The 18,172-nt window shown below is 51.0% G+C and overlaps 1 protein-coding gene across 3 annotated transcripts in view; it reads left to right on the top strand.

Annotated features, from left to right (window-relative positions):
- The window catches only part of OLFML2A (olfactomedin like 2A), a 28,042-nt gene that overhangs the window by 3,064 nt on the left and 6,806 nt on the right, over positions 1-18,172 (top strand). For all 3 annotated transcript variants that reach the window (XM_027035095.2, XM_053204632.1, XM_053204631.1), the window contains exons 2-6: positions 5,085-5,348; positions 11,169-11,276; positions 12,737-12,946; positions 15,273-15,522; positions 17,723-17,953. In XM_027035095.2, the coding sequence (XP_026890896.1) occupies positions 5,085-5,348; positions 11,169-11,276; positions 12,737-12,946; positions 15,273-15,522; positions 17,723-17,953 (1,063 nt within the window). The remainder of the gene's footprint in view (positions 1-5,084; positions 5,349-11,168; positions 11,277-12,736; positions 12,947-15,272; positions 15,523-17,722; positions 17,954-18,172) is intronic.

The following is an 18,172-nucleotide window of genomic DNA, read 5'->3' as shown; positions in this document are numbered from 1 at the left end:
AGGCCCCACAGGGTCTCTTCACAGGGAAATTCTTGCCCCAACATTCCTGTTGGCTGGGGCACCCAGAAGAAAGTACTGAGAAACATCCTGTGTGCCAAGCCCCACGCCCAGCACTTCAATTCAGAATCTTACACAACCCTGCTGCCAACCTCTATTTGACAGGTTGGAACACTGAGGGTCAAAAGAGTCAGGTTGAGGAGTTTGGAGAATCCTGGGGTTACAGGATTCTCAGCCGTCAGTGGGCATCCAGATGGCCTGGGGAGCCTCGGAGTCTGAGTTAAGAAGTGTGGACTCAGGCCAGGGCACCTGCATTTTCCAAGTGTACTCCAGGTCATTCCAAGGCACATCCTTCCAGTTGAAAACTCATGGAGATATAGGGAGCCATGAAGGTTTGTGGAGCAAGAGAGTAAAGATCATCAAAGGGGAGCTTCTGGAAGATTATGCTGGCAGAGAGGAGGCTGCTGTGTTCCTAGGTAGCAGTTAATGTGGTCTGAACTTGGGCTATCATCATGGAATGGAGAACCACGGATAGAGATGGGAGATAATTAGGATAAAGAATTGGAAGAACATGACTGATGGCTTGTCCAGTGTAAAAAGGAGGCTCAGATATCTGGGGTGGGTGGGAGGGTAGTTGGACATCAGTTGAGAAAAGATGCTGGGTTCAGTTTTGGATGGCTTAAGTTTGGGGGTCCTATGCCATCTAGGGAGTGTCCAGCTGGCACTGGGCCCTAGGGGAGGGCTTTGAGGGGGACATGGAGACTGGCTCCCAGTGAGTCTGGGGTGGTCATGTGAAAAGAAGGAAGACTCCACCTCAAGGTAACACAATGTGAATCTGTTCATTTCTATAACATTCTAGAAGTGTAAACCCTCCTCTTCCCACTGTGGCCAGATTTATCCATCTTTCTTCAGAAAAATCTCAAGTACGCCTTCTCACCATCTCATTGGAGGATTTCCTTACAAATACCTAGGGATGTTTTTTGGTTTGTTTGTTTTATTTTGAGAGAAAGGAAAAGGGAGGGGCAGGGATTGAGAGTGAGACAGAGAAGGAGAGTGAGAGAAGGGCAAAAAGAGAAGGAGAGAGAGAATCCCAAGCAGGCTCTGCACTGTCCGTGCAGGGCCCAATGCAGGGCTTGATCCCATGAACTGTGAGATCACAACCTGAGCTGAAATCAAGAGTTGAACGCTTAACCGACTGAGACACCCAGGCACCCCCAAATACCTAGGGATGTTTTTCAGCCTGAGCCACCCACACACTTCTGGGGTCTCTGGCAGCAGGTGTGTGCTGAGTGAGGCCATAGAAAGAGATGCGATGTGATGCAGGGACTTTGCTGCTTCACAACAGCTCCAGCCCTCATGCCAAGGGCAGGGTGGGCCAGGTCCTATACCATCCCCTGTGACCCAACCCAGGGCCCCCCTTTTCTGTCCCAGCTCAATTGTTGTTGGAGAAGCCCTTGCCTGTTGACTATGGGTGGTCATGGGAGGAACAGCAAGTAAACCAAAGTTTTATTAGTCAGGCTGTTCTTAGTGACCCTGGACAAGCCTCTAGTCTTCTCTGATGCTCAGATTTCTCCTCTGTAAGAGGGGGCTGTGATGAGAGCAAAGAGAGGTAGAAAATGACGTGCAAACATGAGGGAGGGTTGTTGGCGGCTACTTGAATAGCACGCACCCCTTAAAGAGCAGTTACTCTGTGCCAGGCTTGGTGCCAGGCGCTTTGCATGCATTTTGACTCATTTCAGCCTCAGGTCAAGCTTACGAGGCAGAGATTATTATCCTCCCCGTTTTATGGAGGAGGACGCAGAGACTCAGAGGGGTCAAGGCCATGCAGGGAAATGGAGGCCGTTTTATGGAGGAGGACGCAGAGACTCAGAGGGGTCAAGGCCATGCAGGGAAATGGAGGAGCTGGGATTTGAGTCTGGGCTTGGCTCCTCACCATGGTGCCTTGCTGCCTCCAATCAAGCACCGCCGGCCCCAGTAATCACCGAAGGGAGGGCCTTGCCTAGGTTCCTGGCAGCTGGGGCTGGGAGCAGAGGCCCTCTTCCGACTCCTGGCCGGTATCAGGGCTTTGGCCGCCCCCCTCAGGATGTAGCACCTCATCTGAGGAGACAAGGAATATTGCAATCTGATGTGGAGGCTGGTGGGGGTGGACGTTGGGATTATGAGTGGGTCCCCAGGAGGAAGCCTCTCTGGCCTGGCCACACAGAGCACATCCATATCCACCCACTGGGGAGTGGCTGGGGGTGGCTGGAGGTCCCGGCAGATCTGGGAAGGGGGCCCAGGAGTCTCGAACGGAAGGCAGGCTTAAGGCACTGGCTGAGATTTAAGGAATGTGCAGGACCCCTAGCCTGGCTGTCAGCGTTCACAGGCAGGGGAGAATTGCCCCAAAGTGCCCAGGGTACACTCTGCCCACAGAGGGCCCAGGACAAAGCTACTGGTAGCTTCCTCCTTCCCCACCCTCCTTGTCCCCCAGGGGACTGGAAGTCTACCCACACTGGGCTCTAATCCCCTTGAACAAGTCATTTGATGGCTCCAGGGCATCTGTAAGACCCTCTAAGAATATCTACCACTGCATATACATAGAGAAACAAGCAGGAAAATGACCCCCTTTCAGGATATTTGGTAGTAATAACAACAGCTACAGTAAACAGACGGTACTGTGGGCTCCTGGCACTGGACTGAGCATAATCCTGGCATTCCATCTCTCAGTCCTTTGTTGGGCAGACACTAGTAGTACCCTCATTTTACAGATGAGGAAACTGAGGCACAGAGAGATTAAGTAATCTACCCAAGAACACACAGCTGTAGGTGGCCCATGGTTGTTGCCTAACCACTGCCCCCACGCTTCCCCAGCACTTAGTGAGTTCTTAGTAAATGTCACCTCCGAGGTCTGTGACCCAGGATGGTCCATCCACCATCTCTCCACAAGGCAGCCCAATAATAATAATAATAATAATAATAATAATAATAATAATAATACAACTTCTCATAATGCAGATCTGAACCTGGCTCTCCCCTGCTTAAAATCTTTCCGTGACTCCCCAGTGTTTTCAGGAAGAAACCAAGATCCCCAACCAGCTTTCAGGGCCCTCCACAAGCTGGTCTCTGCCATCCCCGGGTTCCTGCAAGTACCAGCCAAAATGATTCTCCCTCAGATCCCCAAGTGCCAGGCCATTTCTCATCTTTACATATCTGATTTGCTGTCCCTCGAATGCCCTTCTCCTCCTTAAAGATGCCCCCCAAGGGTGCCCTCCTCTGAGCAGTCTTCATGGGTGTCTTCCTCTGTGTTCTCAGAGCCTACTCTGCCAGCTTCTCATATAGCAGGAAAGCTCAAGAATGTATCTCAACCTATTTCTTCTGCACCTCCAGCTGTCACCCAGGGTCCAACAGAGGCCAGAGGCCCAAACAGGTGTCTGACAGCTCAGAACAGATATGGGGTGCCTTTGGCCCTTCCTCCAAGGGCCCTGTGACATTCAAGGGCACTGGGGTTGGCAGGAAGCCCAAGGGAGCCATAAACTGAGTCCTGGTTACTTCAGTGAGAGCTAAGTAGCCACGAGGCCTGGGGTGTTTGTTGGTTGAGCCTTGGGGAGCTGTGTTCCAAGAGCCTAGAGCCCAGAGTAGGCTGGCTGAGCCAAATAAGGAGTGGCCAGAAAGGCTGAGCTGCTCACCATCTCACAGCTACTAACCCAGGTTGCAGACACCATGGTCTTAGCCCTGTGCTCTAGCATTTCTGCAAAATGCAGGCTTATTTATCCAACAGATATTTACAGAGCATCTACTATAGGCCATGCAGGCACTATTCTGTGGTATAGGAGAGAACTGAACAAAGTCCCTTTCTCTAATGGTTCCTTCAGTAGAGTAAGAAAAAAACAAGCAAACACAAATATAATACTTCAGATGGTAATAGGTATAATAAAGAAAAACAAAGCCACTAGATAAGGGGACAGAGTAAGGGGAGGTGGGTTAGTCTGGAAGGCTTCTCCGAGGAGGTGATGTGTAAGTAACATGAGGGAATAAGCCAAGGGAGTATCAGGGGAATAAGGGTTTCAGGATGAGGGTATCACATCTGCAAAGGCTGGAATGGAGTAACCCAAAGGAAGGAAAGGGTGACAAGAGGAAGGGTTGAGAAGAGGCTGTCAGTTCAAGTAGGCCTTGAAGACCATGGTAAGGACTTTGGAGGTAACTAGTCCCCCATACACAGATATTATTGAAGGATGTGATGCACATGAAAACCAGGGTGTAGTAAGTGCCCGATAAAAGTTCTTCATATCTTTTACTGTTGTGATAAAATACACATGATATTTACCATTTTAAAGTGCACGATTCAGTGGCATTTAGTACATTCATAATGTTGTGCAACCATCACCACTACTTAGTTCCAGAACATTTTCAATTACTCCAAAAGGAAACCCTGTGCCCATTAAGCAGTCTTTCCCCATTTCCCCTCTCCCAAGTCCTGGCAACCACTAATCTGCTTTGTGTCTGTCAATTGCCTAGCCTGGATATTAATAAACGGAGTCATACAATATGTGGCCTCTTGCGTCTGGCTTCTATCACTTAGCAGCATGTTGGCAAGGTTCATCCAAGTCGTAGCATGCATCCATACTTCATTCGTTTTTTGACTCAGTAATATTCCACTGTATAGACGCACCACTTTTGTTTACCCATCAGCGGATGGACATTTGGATTCGTTCCACCTCGTAAGTATTGTGAATCCTGCAGCTGTGAACATTCATGCCCAAGTCTTTGTTTGAATACCTGTCTTCTGTTCTTTGGGGAAGTCATCTTTAGATAATAATTCTATCTAGAAGGTGAATTATTGGGTCCTGTGGTAATTCCATGTTTTGTTTTGTTTTTTTTAAGAGTTAAAAAAAAATTTTTTTAGAGTAATCTCTACAACCAGTGTGGGGCTCGAACTCACAACCCTGAGATCAAGAATCACGGGCTCAACTACGTGAGCCAGCCAGGCACCCCAAAGGCCAAGGGCACTGGATTGTGCTACCTGTCCCAGGTGCCTCCTCCTGGCTCCTCCTCCCTCCTCCTTCTCCCCCCCAGCACTGGCCTTCGGCTCACCGGAGCCCCTTTTGCAGGTGTTTGGGGACATGGACCAGGTGCGAATGACCTCAGAGGGCTCTGACTGCCGCTGCAAGTGCATCATGCGGCCGCTGAGCAAGGACGCATGCAGCCGGGTGCGCAGCGGGCGGGCACGGGTGGAGGACTTCTACACTGTGGAGACCGTGAGCTCAGGGACCGACTGCCGCTGCTCTTGCACGGCGCCACCTTCCTCACTCAACCCCTGCGAGAATGAGTGGAAGATGGAGAAGCTCAAGAAGCAGGCACCGGAGCTCCTCAAGGTAGACTTTCTGGGGCGGGGGGCAGGGAACGCCTCCTGGATGAGTATCTAGCGCGGGCTGTCCTTTCAGTGAAAAGTCCACACACTCTGGGTGGCTGCTGTTGTTACCCCATTTCACAGGGGAGGAAACCGAGGTTCCCTGAAGGGAAAGCCACTTCTTGCCCAATACTATTTTCCAGTAAGTGATGGAGGTGGCGGTTACACAGTTTACCCTGTGTTCTAGCAGGTGTGCACAATGCAGGCTTCTTTATGCAACAGATATTTACAGAGCACCTACCACCGGCCAGGCAGCACTGTTCTGGGGATAAAGGGGGGAACTCATCGTGCCTTGAGTAAGGGAGACAGAAAATAAGCAAACAGATATATACTCTATCACCTAGTTCAGTGTCCTATATTTTACCCAAACCAGTTCATCTGTCAGCACCTTAGAATATAGTATTTTAAATTTTAAGTTTTGTGGCATTTTATTGTTTTTAATGTAATGATACCACTTCCCATATTCAAGCACCACCTGCATACCAGATGTTGTGCTAAGCTCATTTTTCACATTTTTTTTCCTCTAAATTCTTGAACCATTCTGGGAAATATGGAATCACTGTCCTCGTTTTATACTGAGGTTTGGGAAGTTAGGTGACACAAGTTATGTGTGGCCCAAGCTCTCACATAATGGCAGGTAGCTTCGGGGTCTAAACCATACTTTTATATAAATTTTATGCTTACCTCCCTCCAGCCACCTCCATAGGCAGATCAGAAAGAAGCCCCACCTCCAGGGACACCGCCCCATGCCAGGGCCTACCACCAGGACACATGGCTTGAATAGGCATGTGCAGGCTAGATCACAGTCCCCACAGCCAGCCAGGCACCTTTGTGGCATTCATAACACACCCAGCTCTGTGCTTGGTGGGGCTGGGATTTGAACGACTTCCTGCTGTATCCAAAGCATGTGTTCTAAACAACGTTACTCTCCTGTTTTCCTTTCTGTAATGGACCAGATAAACTTGCTGTCTTTTGAGAGTATCTTTTTCTTTTACAATTTCTTCCAAACATATGAGTATCTATGTTGCCTTTTTTTGGTATCAAGAACTGTGAAATTGACTGAGATGTTACCATACTTCTAAGATAACAAGTCAGCCTGCCCATTTCATGGATGCTGGCAGAAGACACAAGCCTCCTGGGTCAGAGACTAAGGACTTTATTACTCACAGCAGCCAGAGTATCTACATTTTCTTGAACTGATTCTTCCAGCTCCAGTTCCCATGGGGTGATACAGTGAAGACCAGATAACACCTGCACACACAGTGGGGTATTTCTCAAGAGTGGAGCCCCAAGCTTAAAAAATCCAAAACTTTTATAATGGGCACTGAGCACACCTTCCCGACTCTGGAGGGAAACACTCTCTCTATGTTCCAAGATTGCTCACCATACAATAAGATGTCCTGGAACAAAGACAGGCAGCACCGCTGCATGCAAGACATGCAGAAAAAAGCAAGAGACCTGTGAAAAATGGTCTCCCACATTTGGCTAAAAATATTTTCTTTAAATTTAACTTTAGTTTTATTTTTGTAACAACTAAATGGATACCAAAACTCTCAAAGCTGGGATAGGATTGAATTTGAGGACAAGTTACCTCTTAACAACTTGTCAGTCCCCGGAATGCACTGTCTCCCTGAGGCTTCACTAGGGTTCTACAGACTTGAGGCACTGAGGCCATAGGGACAAACCCCAACTTCTGTTCAAGCCCACTTCTCATTAACTAAATTGTAAGCATACTTTACATGAGGATACACAAAACCTTTTCATACATTCTGGCTAATTTAATCCTTGCCACAGCCCTTTGGAGAGCAAACTTACGGTCCTAGCTTTACTTGTGGAGGAATCTGAGGCCCAGAGAGGGATTGTGACTTGCTCTCAGCCAGGAGCCCATGGTCCCTTAGGTCTTTTCAGTACACAGCAGCCATGATGGTTTTCATTCAGTCTTGTAGGACCAGAGTAGGGTAGCGGTGAGATTGACCCAGTAGGTGGTATTGTAGGAGGAGGAGAGGAGGAGAAAATACTGTGTCTCATTCACACTGTAGGTGTAGGGGCAGGTACCTGAGAGGTACCCAGAAAACCCCAAGAGAGAGGTGCAGAGGCAGTATGAGACAGGGCTGAGGCCTCTCCCATCAGGCTCGGCAACTTGTCCTTCAGCAGAAGCCTGTCTATGGGAAGCCCCCCAGGAGAGGAGGTTAAGGGAAGCCCATGGAGGAGGGGAAGCAGGGCACACCCATGTTATATCCTCCCCTGTCTCTACCCCAGCCCTTTCAAGCTAAGAACTTCGGCTGTGATTTGGTCTTTGTTGCATGACTCTGAGTAGGAGGGAGAGGATTTTTAGATTCCCTTTCTTGGGGAGGTTAGTGACAGGTGCATACCTTTTACCTCTTCACTCCCTTTCCTTCTGGACATGAACTAGACATGGGCCCACCCTTGAGGAATTCCCAGTCCTATGGGGACACAGCTCCTGACTCCAACAATGTCAGTGTCATTGGTGCTGGGCCACCGGATGTCCCAGGACTGTGGGAACCCAGAAGAGGAGGTAACATTAGAGCTGGGCTTTGAGGGCTTGGTAGGAGTCCCTCAGGCAGAGAAGAAATGAGGGTATTATGGGTGAGAGCAGGTGGAGTGGATGTGGCCCAGGATGGCTCTCTGCACTGTCTCTGCTCCAGCCCCACTAGCCACCTGTCAATTCCTCTAGCATAGGGTTTCTCAAACTATCTGTGGTGAAAGACAAATTTTTTTTTAAAGTTATATACCCAGAAGATGCATTACTGTGCCGAAAGCATGAACAGATTTATGGCTCTTGTTATTTATTACCAGTTTTCTTTTCTTTTTTAATTTTTTTAATGTTTTTATTTATTTTTGAGACAGAGAGAGACAGATCATGAGCAGGGGAGGGGCAGAGAGAGAGGGAGACACAGAATCCAAAGCAGGCTCCAGGCTCTGAGCTGTCAGCACAGAACCTGACACGGAGCTTGAACTCACGGACTGTGAGATCATGACCTGAGCTGAAGTCGGATGCTTGACCGACTGAGCCACACAGGTGCCCCAAGACAAATTTTTAAAAAATAAGAACCAGGGTGCCTGGGTGGCTCAGTCAGTTAAGCGTCCGACTCTTGATTTTGGCTCAGGTCATGATCTCAGGGTTCATGAGTTTGAGCCCCGCATCAGTGCAGAGCCTCCTTGGGATTCTCTCTCTCTCTCTTTGCCCCTCCCCACTCATGCTTTCTGAGTCTCTCAAAATAAATAAATAAACTTAAGTGTTTTTTTTTTTCAAAAAAGGCAGCCTTTAAAATTTTTTTTAAATAAAAAAATAAAAACAAGAACCAATACTTTTGGAAAATGCCATAAAAATGAATTATTCGAAAAATGAAACAGAAAACAGACATGCAAAATACAAATCCAGTGTTTTACTAGTAGAGTCAACAGATTAAAAATTTCTTTGTCAAAGGGATCTGAAAGTTTGTAAAAGTCTACTCCCACTTTTTTGTCATTACCTTATCATAGATGAGCGACAAATAGCTTGGGCCAGTGCTGGTCTGCAAACCACACTTCGGTAGCATGGCCCAAACACACCGTGTTTCTTCTTCCCTCCCGCTCTTTATACAAACTGTTCCCTTGGCCTGGATTGCCCTTCTCCTGCCTTCTTTGCCTAATTTGGGCTCCTCCTGCGGAGCTCAGCTCAAACAAAACTCCCTCCCGGCATACTTTACTAATCCACATCTGCTCCTAGACAAGGTCAGCGTCCTCACATTAATGATCTGGGCACCTCTCTGTTACGCTCTGTTCTTTGACAGCCTGTGAAGGACCATGAAGGCTTGTGTCTATCTTACTCATCACTGTTCTTAGTTCCTGGCCCACAGGAAACATTTGCTGAGGCCATTGAGGTTACATGGGCAGAGCATAGAGGGCTCGAATGCCAGGCTTAAGAAGTAAAAAGTCATACATGAGCACTGGGGAGCCATGACAAGCTATCTAGCAGCAGAGAGACCCAAGGTCAAAGCTGTGTTTTGGAAAGCTAGTTTGGGTCACCATGAAGGCAGTAGACTGAAGCTGGGAGGATCCCCTTTAGTATCCTGGAATAGTATCACTATTGCTGGTATTCATGAAGCCCTAAGCAGCATGCCCACTCTGCAGAGCCCTGTCCAGACACTACTGCTCCGGACCACAGCCCTATTGCCTCATTTCACAGAGAAGGACGCCAAAGCACACACGAGTCTATGTGCATGGTTCTCAGACTGTGCTCCCCTGAGCCCAAGGGGTACCGAGCAACTCTTCAGGGTCTGAGCTAGGTTACAGGGGAGCAGACAAGACTCAAGGCCCAACCCTTGCTTCCGTAAGACTTCTCCACTCCCTTTTTCCATTTTAGAGATCAATGCCTACTCAAAGAAAAGATCTCTGGCTTAAAACAACTTGAACACCCCTGGGAGAGTGGGAGTAAAACTGTTTTGGAAACAGCTGGCCAGGGTCAGACAGGAGCGCTGGCTTGCTCAGACCCTGAGAAATGCTGCAGGACTCAGCGTAGGGCCATGTGAGAGGGTGGGCTGAAGAAACAGCCCTCCTCAAGAAGCCAGGGGAAGCTGATTTCCAGCCAGCCCCTTGTGCCCTGGTTTCCCTGACACTCACTGGCATCTTGGCCATCTGGAAAGGTCATATCCTGATGACGTGTGATGGAGATAGGAAGGGGAGGGACATCTGCAGGGAGGAGCCCTGCGCTGGACACGGGTGACACAGCATCTGCCACTGGCCTGTTTGTTGTGCAAGCTCCTCCCTTCTCTTGGCCTCCGTTTCCCCATCTGAACACAAGAAGGAATGGTAAAGCATGATAGGAGAGAGGTTTTGGTGTATATCAATCTGGGATCTGCTGCCGGCCCCACCATTTAACAACTGGGTGGCTTTGGACAAGTCACTTCACCTAAGCTTCAATGTCCTACTCTGTAAGATGAAAATAAAAGTTTTCCAGACTTTGTCGGAGTGCCCAACTGGTTCAGTCCGTAGGGCATGGGACTCTTGACCTCAGGTCATGAGTTTGAGCCCCATGTTGGGCACAGAGATTAAGAAAAGGAAGGAAGGAAGGAAGGAAGGAAGGAAGGAAGGAAAAGTTGTCCAGACCTTGTCTTTGGGTCCCAAGGTGCAGACTCTGAGGCAAGTGATTCGTGTGCTGGTGATTTATTCTGAAAAGCCCAGGAGAAGCTGGTACCAAAGTGGTAGAGGTGGAGGTGGGAAGAAAAGGAAGCCCAGTAGGGTGTGGTCTCAGGCCAAGCATCAGCTTCAGCCCCAGGGGATGCTGCAGTGTGAATGACAGCCCAGTTGTCCCCCACTGGGGCTAGGGAGCTGGGCTTTTCAATGCTCATACCTGCCAGGCATTGCCTAAGGACTGCCCCGGGAGGACATACGCTCCCAGGCACTTTGGGGACACAGAAGCTCTTTGAAGAGGGTCACAGATGCAGGCTGTTAAAAAGGAGGCACGTGGAAGCCAGGTATGGGCACAAGAAATAGGTAAGAGGGATCCCAGGGCATGTACATTGATCTCCAGTGTCCACACACCCCGTGGGGTTGTCCTGAGGACTAAGTGAAACAGCTCGTTAAAGCCCCTAACACCATACCTGCCTTGTGATAAGAGTTCAAGAATGGAATCCACTGCTTTTCTCATTATTATTAGCAAGCTGGGTCCAATGGGTGCTGAGGCCCCATGAGGCCATTCCAAGTGGTAGAGCTCCTTTTGCACCATATGTGCCTGATCCTGTGTTCTGCCCTTACCCTAACCCTCTCACCCTTTCCTGGGCAGCTACAGTCCATGGTGGATCTCCTGGAGGGCACCTTGTACAGCATGGACCTGATGAAAGTGCACGCCTATGTCCACAAGGTGGCCTCCCAGATGAACACGCTGGAAGAGGTAAGGGCAGAGCTCTACCCAGGAGCCAGGCTGGGTCAACACTGGACGCCAAGGGTAGTGTCTGAAGGGGCCTGGGCAATTCTGCCTTGACCCTGGTGGCTGTTGAAAACTGGACTCCAGCAGGCAGCTGGGAGAGGGAGCTGTAGGCCTCTGGGTCCAGACTTCGGAAAAGCGGTCTGACTGGGCTCATGGGCCTACAGGACGCTGGAAGGCTGGCTGGAGAAACTGAGGCACTGGCTGACTACATGAAAGGGATGTGGAGTAGGGCTGGTTGGAACTTGCAGTTGCCCTCAGTTCACCAAGACCAAGACTCATACATTACACAAGTCCAGGGCTACTTGTCGCATAAAATGCCACATAAAAGTACAGGACTGGCCAAGCCCACCAGGGTAGGGCTTATTAGGACAGCATGGCGGTCCCAGTACCCACTTGCAGCAGACGCATCTTCTGGTCAAGTGCAAATGTGCTGGAGGGCTAGGCAGGTGGCCAGGACTGCCCCCTGAGGACAGCGACAGAGCTGGACAATCCTGGGGCGTCCACGCTGGAGGTTCAAGGTTTACTGGCACACATCTCTGCTGGCACAGCCCGGCCTCCGCCTGTTTCCTGCATCCGGCCCCTGCTGGGCTGCCGGGAGCCTGGGGCCATGCAGCTGCCAGGAGCGGGTGTGGGGGCTTCCTTTCCCAGCTTCCTTTCCAGAGGGAGGGGGCACCTGGGCATCCTGTGCCCCCGGGTGAGAGATTAACCCCTTGGTCTCCCCAAAGCTGGGGTCACAGTGGCTTCAATTATCCAAAAAGTGTTTGGTGTGTATCTACCGTGTGCCAGGCCCTTGCCGGCATGGGAGTCAGGTAATGGTTGTTGGACTGCTACCGTGCGCCGGTGTTTTCTGTGCCCCTCGTACATGCCAGGCTCTCCTGATGCCAGCTCCATGGTTATCCTTCTTTGGCCTTTCCTCCCGTAATCTTAGGAAATGTTAACTCGCTTCGTGGAACTAGGAGCCAGGCGATCTGGAGAGTGTATCTGCTGTGGCTGGAACAAATCAGAAATGGTTTCCGTAGCCACAAAGAAATGATTTTTTAATTGTCTTCTGTTTTGCATTATCTGCGCTTTGCTTCTGTTCACTGGGCGATAACTAAAAAAAAAAAAAAAAAGCAAACAAAAAAAACCCCTTATTGCTAACTCTGAGTGGAAGTGGAGAAAACAGCCTCACTTGGGAGGAACTGGCTCCCTCTGCCCAAGGGAAAAACACCACTCATTCACTTTTTAAATAAGACATGAATGATCACATGGCCTCTGGGCAGCATGCTTTACCCACCCAGGCCTGCTGGTGCCACTGTCTGTACCCTTGGGCCTTGCTCAGGAGACGGGCAGTGAAGCTGGGGTGTCCCCTCCAGGGAGGCGGGGGGTGGGGAGTGGCTCTCAGAGGAGGCTAGAAAGACCTTGATTAAGGTCCTGCCCCACAGAGCGTCAAGGTGAACCTGAGCCGGGAGAACGAGGTGGTGAAGGAGGGCATGCGCCATCTCAGTGAGCAGCTGAAGCGCTATGAGAATCACTCGGCCATCATGATGGGCATCAAGAAGGAGCTCTCCAGCCTGGGCCTCCAGCTGCTGCAGAAGGACGCCGCCACGGTCCCAGATGCTGCCCCAGCCCCCGGCCCTGCTAGCAAGGCTCAGGTGAGGCCATGGCTCTGGTGATGGGGCCAGAAGGTGGGTGGACTTGGGAACACAGTGTGCCAAGGACCTCAGTCCCAGGAACCAGCTGGATGGGGGTTTGAGAGCACAGGAGAGGGCTGAGGGTTAGCACAGCTAGAGAGTCCACAGCAGGGTTGGGGGCAGGGGTTGCTGGCATACAGCGAGCACGGTTGACAGAGGTAAGCTGGGAGCAGATGTGGGGATCCAGCCGAGGGGTGTGTTTGCTGAGACAGGTGTTTGGCGGCATCCAAGGCATTTCCGTTTCCAAACTAGTGGGGACAAGGCTGTAGAGAGGACCCTCCCTGCCTGGTCCTGGGGATGGGCTGCAGCAAAACCACTTTTAGCCTCCCTTGCTGTGGCTGGACCCCTGGCTGGGTCAGGCCTGCTCGGGGGTAGATGGGCAATGCCTCGGGGAACCCTGCAGACTAACACCACTTCATCAACCCAGTCTGGAGTGGAGAATTCCTACAGCAAGTACCCAGGCGTTCCATACTCAAGCTCAGCAGAAAGTGAGCAGAGACAACAGACAGAGCCATCCAAGACATATAACACACCTTTATGTGTATTTGAAAAAGGCCCTTCTTGGGGCGTCTAGGTGGCTCAGTTGGTTGAGCGTCCGACTCTTGGTTTCAGCTCAGGTCATGATCTCACAGTTCATGGGTTTAAGCCCCACATCGGGCTTTGTACTGACAGTGCAGAGCCTGCTTGGGATTCTCTTTCTCTCTTGTGGTCTCTCTGCTCCTCCTGCACCCTCTCTCTCTTTCTCAAAATAAATAAATTTAAAAATAAAATGAAAGAAAGAAAGAAAGAAAGAAAGAAGAGAAAGAAAGAAAGAAGGAAAGAAAGAAAGAAAGAAAAGGAAGGAAGAGAAAGAAAGAAAGAAAGAAAGAAAGAAAGAAAGAAAGAAAAGGAAGAGAAAGAAAGAAAGAAGGAAGGAAAGAAAGAAAGAAAGAAAAAAAAAAGAAAGAAAAGAAAAGGCCCTCCTCTAAGCAGACAAATTGCCAAAAAGGCTCTCCTTCTGGGCAAATAAAAAGAGCCCCTTGTAGGTGGGCAAATTGTACAGAGGCTCCCTCCTATGATAGACATACACTAGGGTGTGTGGCTTGGCAAATGGGAGTACAGGCTCAATTTCAGTGCCCTCATGCCCCTTTGGCCTGTCACCCAGGTGTAGGGCACAACCGCTCCATTCTGCACAGTGGCCTTGTGTTTTGGAGTAGGGAAGAAAGGAGCCGACGTTGTGGAATCCTGACATCCTCTAAACCTGACTTCTAAAGTCTAAACCTGACTTCCTCACAGACAGGATCTCAGTTATTCTCATAACCACCCATGAGGAGGGAGCATCATTGACCATTTGGCAAATGAGGAAACGCAGAGCGAGGTCACATGGAGAGAGGGCGGCTGCGCCAGGACTTGAACGCGCATCTGTGTGACTGGCGAGCCCATGCTCTTCCTCTCCGCCTCTTGGCCTCCTGTGCTGACATTGTGATGATGGGGCCATCTGTGTCTGCAGCCGGGACCGCCTAGTCGCTGATAAAACGTGGAGGAAGCCTGGTGCCTTAGCCCAGGGCAGGCTTCCTGCTCATTCCCGTGTCAAGTCCACAGGCGCGAATGAGTGCTGTTTTGGCCACGACATGGAAGGTCTAGATACTGTACTTGCTGTATCTCCTGGAGATTCTGCCTAACAATAGGTGATGTCACAGGGCCTGTGATCTTGTGCCAAGCCAGCATCAGAGGCATTTAAAGGGAAGTGAAAATAAAATTTACAAAACGTTGGAAACTGCATGCACAAAGGGCAATGCCCTTGATGACCAACCCATCCAAGTTTGCCTGAGACTGAAGGGTTTCCCAGGATGCAGGACTTACAGTGCTAAAACTGGGACAGTTCCCGGCACACTGAGATGACACTGGTCATCTTGCCTCGGAGCCTGAGAACCTCTCCCCTGCCCACTAACAAAGACCCATGAGTGAGAGAGAGACAGGGCTAGGAAGCTGACCTGGTGACCAGTTACCTCCCTAGGGAGTTGATCATTATAATCTACCCCCTGGGGGCGAGGATGCAGGTGGTTGGAAATGAGACAGGAATCTAACCTATGAGGCTGGGCTTGGGAGCTATGGCTGAGTGGGGAAACCAAGGCACACCCCAGTCATGGACTTCGCCATTCTGGGGGAAAGCTGTGACTTCACGAGCACCTGAGGCGTAGGTCCTGGAGTGGCATGACCGCTTCCAGTCCCCATAAGCTGAGCCTCCGTGACCTCCCACAACACCTCTTCTACCTCCCCTAAGTCTGAGATTTCACTTCTCCCTCAGGACACAGCTGGAGGGAAAGGCAAAGACAACAACAAATACAGCAACATGCAGAAGAGCTTTGTAGACAGGGGCCTCCCAAAACCTCCTAAGGAGAAGCTGCTGAAGGTGGAGAAGCTGAGGAAGGAGGGCGGCAAGGGCAGATTCCCCCAGCCCACAGCCAAGCCCCGGACCCTGGCCCAGCAGCAGGCTGTGATCCGAGGCATCACCTACTACAAGGCGGGCAGGAAGGAGGTGGCCGAAGCTGTGGCTGGTGAGTTGGAGGAGGGTTGGACCCTTGGGGACTGGGGGCTTGCTGATAGATGGCACCCCAAAGAACACCTACACGGATCCAGTGTCTTCTCTACAAACTGCCCAGATGTCACCTCCACTGGTTACCTGTTGGTGCCCTTTGTTCATCCACACAATGAGATGATACCCCTCATGGCGTTGTTGGGGATGAAATGATATAAACAATACAAAGGGCCACTCAGTTCCTTTCCAGTATCTTCAGCTGTTTCCGCTCTCACTGGACTTTTCCTTCTTCATTCAAAAAGTTGCTGAAGGTCCACCATGTACTTGCTGTATCTCCCAGAGATTCTGCCTAACGTGGACTTCACAGTCCAGTGGGAAAAAACATACCCGTGGCCAGGCAACAGCCAGAGGTGGGGTAGGAGTCCCCAGACCTCTAGCCAGGCCAGCATTCTGGGAAATGACATGGAGCCTTCTGGGCACCTCTTGTTTCCCAAGTGACTTTGGAATGGATGGCCTCTCCAGCACCCCCCACTTCTTATTTCCCCAAAGAAGAGCCCACAGACTCCTATATTTTTCCTTCAATCCACGGGGGATCACAGTGAAGGGCAACCAAGTAATTAACCAAAAACACAAGAGACCAAAGTTCCAAGAGTACCCAAATTTCTGGGCCATTCTCACTGATGTGGCTCCTGATTCTTCCTCTGAAACCCTCCCCAAATGCCTGAGGGGCATCCCAAGCCTGCTCCCCCTTCCCGGGTCCTGTTGACCACCTCCTTCTGTGAGGACCTCTGCCCACACGTCCAAGGGACCGGAAGGTAGAAATGTGAGGGACCAGTCTCCTTCAAGAGCCCCCTAAATTTGTGGTCTCTCAAGGCTCAGGGGCCTCTTCCCCAAGCCCCTGGTGCTAGCTGTTGACTGGCTCTGAGTCCTGCCAGCTCAGCCTGGCCACAGTACAGAGCCTCTGACCCCTGGCTGGGCACTGCCCAAGAACAGCTGCAAGCATCTGGCTCTGCCAGCGAGGCCCGTGGGAACAAGCCTCTTGCCCTGGCAGGCTGCCAAGGCCAGATTCCCCTGAAAGAGGGTGTGCCCCATTCCCGAGAGACTCCAGGGGCTGCCCCACAATGGGGCCTGGCTAAACCCTATGCAAAGAGCAAGCCTGGCAGGGAGAGAAAAGGAAGAAGTCGGGTAATTGTCCTGGAGTCAAGGGGCCTCGTCCCCTGGGGGCCACACCATCACTTTTCCTTTGTCCCTGGCTTCTTGGTTTTCTGTGTACTTTCACACATGCTGTTGCACTTGATCCAGGTGAGGAAACAAGTTCAGAGAGGTGAAGAGACTGGCTCCAGGTTTCACAGTGAGTGGTGGGACTGGAACCCAGGTCAGCGGGCTGCAAAGCCTGCCTTAGACCCCTTCACAGCTCTGTCCTCTGCTATGTGGCACTGAATCTTCCTGCTTTCCCTCTGCAGGCCCCGTCCAGCCCAGCCCAGAGAAGTGTGTGGGTCAGGGATGACCCAGACATGGCCCCACACAGGTCCCACGGGAGCAGAAAAAGTCATCCTGTCAGCAAATGCCTTACCAGCAGGGGTGGGAAAAAGGGAGGGTGGTTTCCGAGAAAGCCACGAAATGAGAGATAGGAGATGAGTGGGGGGACAGAGACAGAGACAGAGACCTGGAGTCCAGAGGTGATGGGAGGCTGGCTGCACCTGCCCCTCCCTGCTTGAAGTGGCAAATACTGGGTGAGAGGAACAGGCTGGGTTCCAGGGGAAAGGATAAGGAAAAAGTCTGCAATTTGGGAGCAAGGGTTTCTGCCTCCTGGAGTTGAATCGAGGACATGAAAGAATTGGTACAAAGCGTTTGACACTTAGGAGGGAAGGGGTCTCATATTTGGCACCTCGTACTTGCCAGGCCCTGTGCAAATGATTTGTATACGTTTTCCTCTGATCAACGCAGCAGCCGCACGTGGTGAGCCTTGTGATTCTCGTTCCATAGAAGGGGAAGCTGAGGTCCACCAAGGCAGGCGACTTGGCTGAGCTCACTCAGCTGGGGTGCTCGGAGCTGGTCTGCTGACCGCAAAGCCTCCCCACCTCCCCCTTTTTGAGGCCTTTTACTCCTCAGGGCCTCCCCGCTTCTCTCCGCCATGGCCCCAGAGCTGGGAGCCAGGTGGGCCTGGGGAAGACACTGGGCAGCAGCTCAGGATAGAGCACAGGGTCTTCTCCCCGCAGACAACGCCCTCAAGGGCACTTCCTGGCTGGAACAGCAGCCGCCCAGGGCCGAGGGCAGATCACCAGAGCCCAACTCAGCAGAACAAGACGAGGCTGGGCCCAGGGCCTCAGAGGGAGCGGACTTGGCCTCCGGCACCCCCGGCTCGGACCCCTCCGTCACCTCCACCCCGACTCCCACCACCCATCCCCTGCCCACCGAGCCACCTTCACGCCCAGACGTCCCCAACCCAGGTGAGTAAGCCTCGCAGGGGTCAGCAGGGTAAAGCCCATGGGCCAAATCCAGCCTGCAGCCTGTTTTTGTATGGCCCTCCAGCTAAGAATGGTTTTTTACATTTTTAAAGGGTTGCAAAAAAAAAAAAAAAAGAATACAGAAGTATGTGGTCTGGAAAGCCTACAATGTTACCTACCTGATTCTTTATAGAAAGTTTGATGGACATTTACAGTGAAACA

The sequence above is a fragment of the Acinonyx jubatus genome, chromosome D4 (genome assembly GCF_027475565.1).
Source record: "Acinonyx jubatus isolate Ajub_Pintada_27869175 chromosome D4, VMU_Ajub_asm_v1.0, whole genome shotgun sequence".
Classification (NCBI taxonomy): Eukaryota; Metazoa; Chordata; class Mammalia; order Carnivora; family Felidae; genus Acinonyx; species Acinonyx jubatus.
The sequence above is the reverse complement of the archived record's forward strand: the minus strand, read 5'-3'. Positions and strand labels throughout refer to the sequence as shown.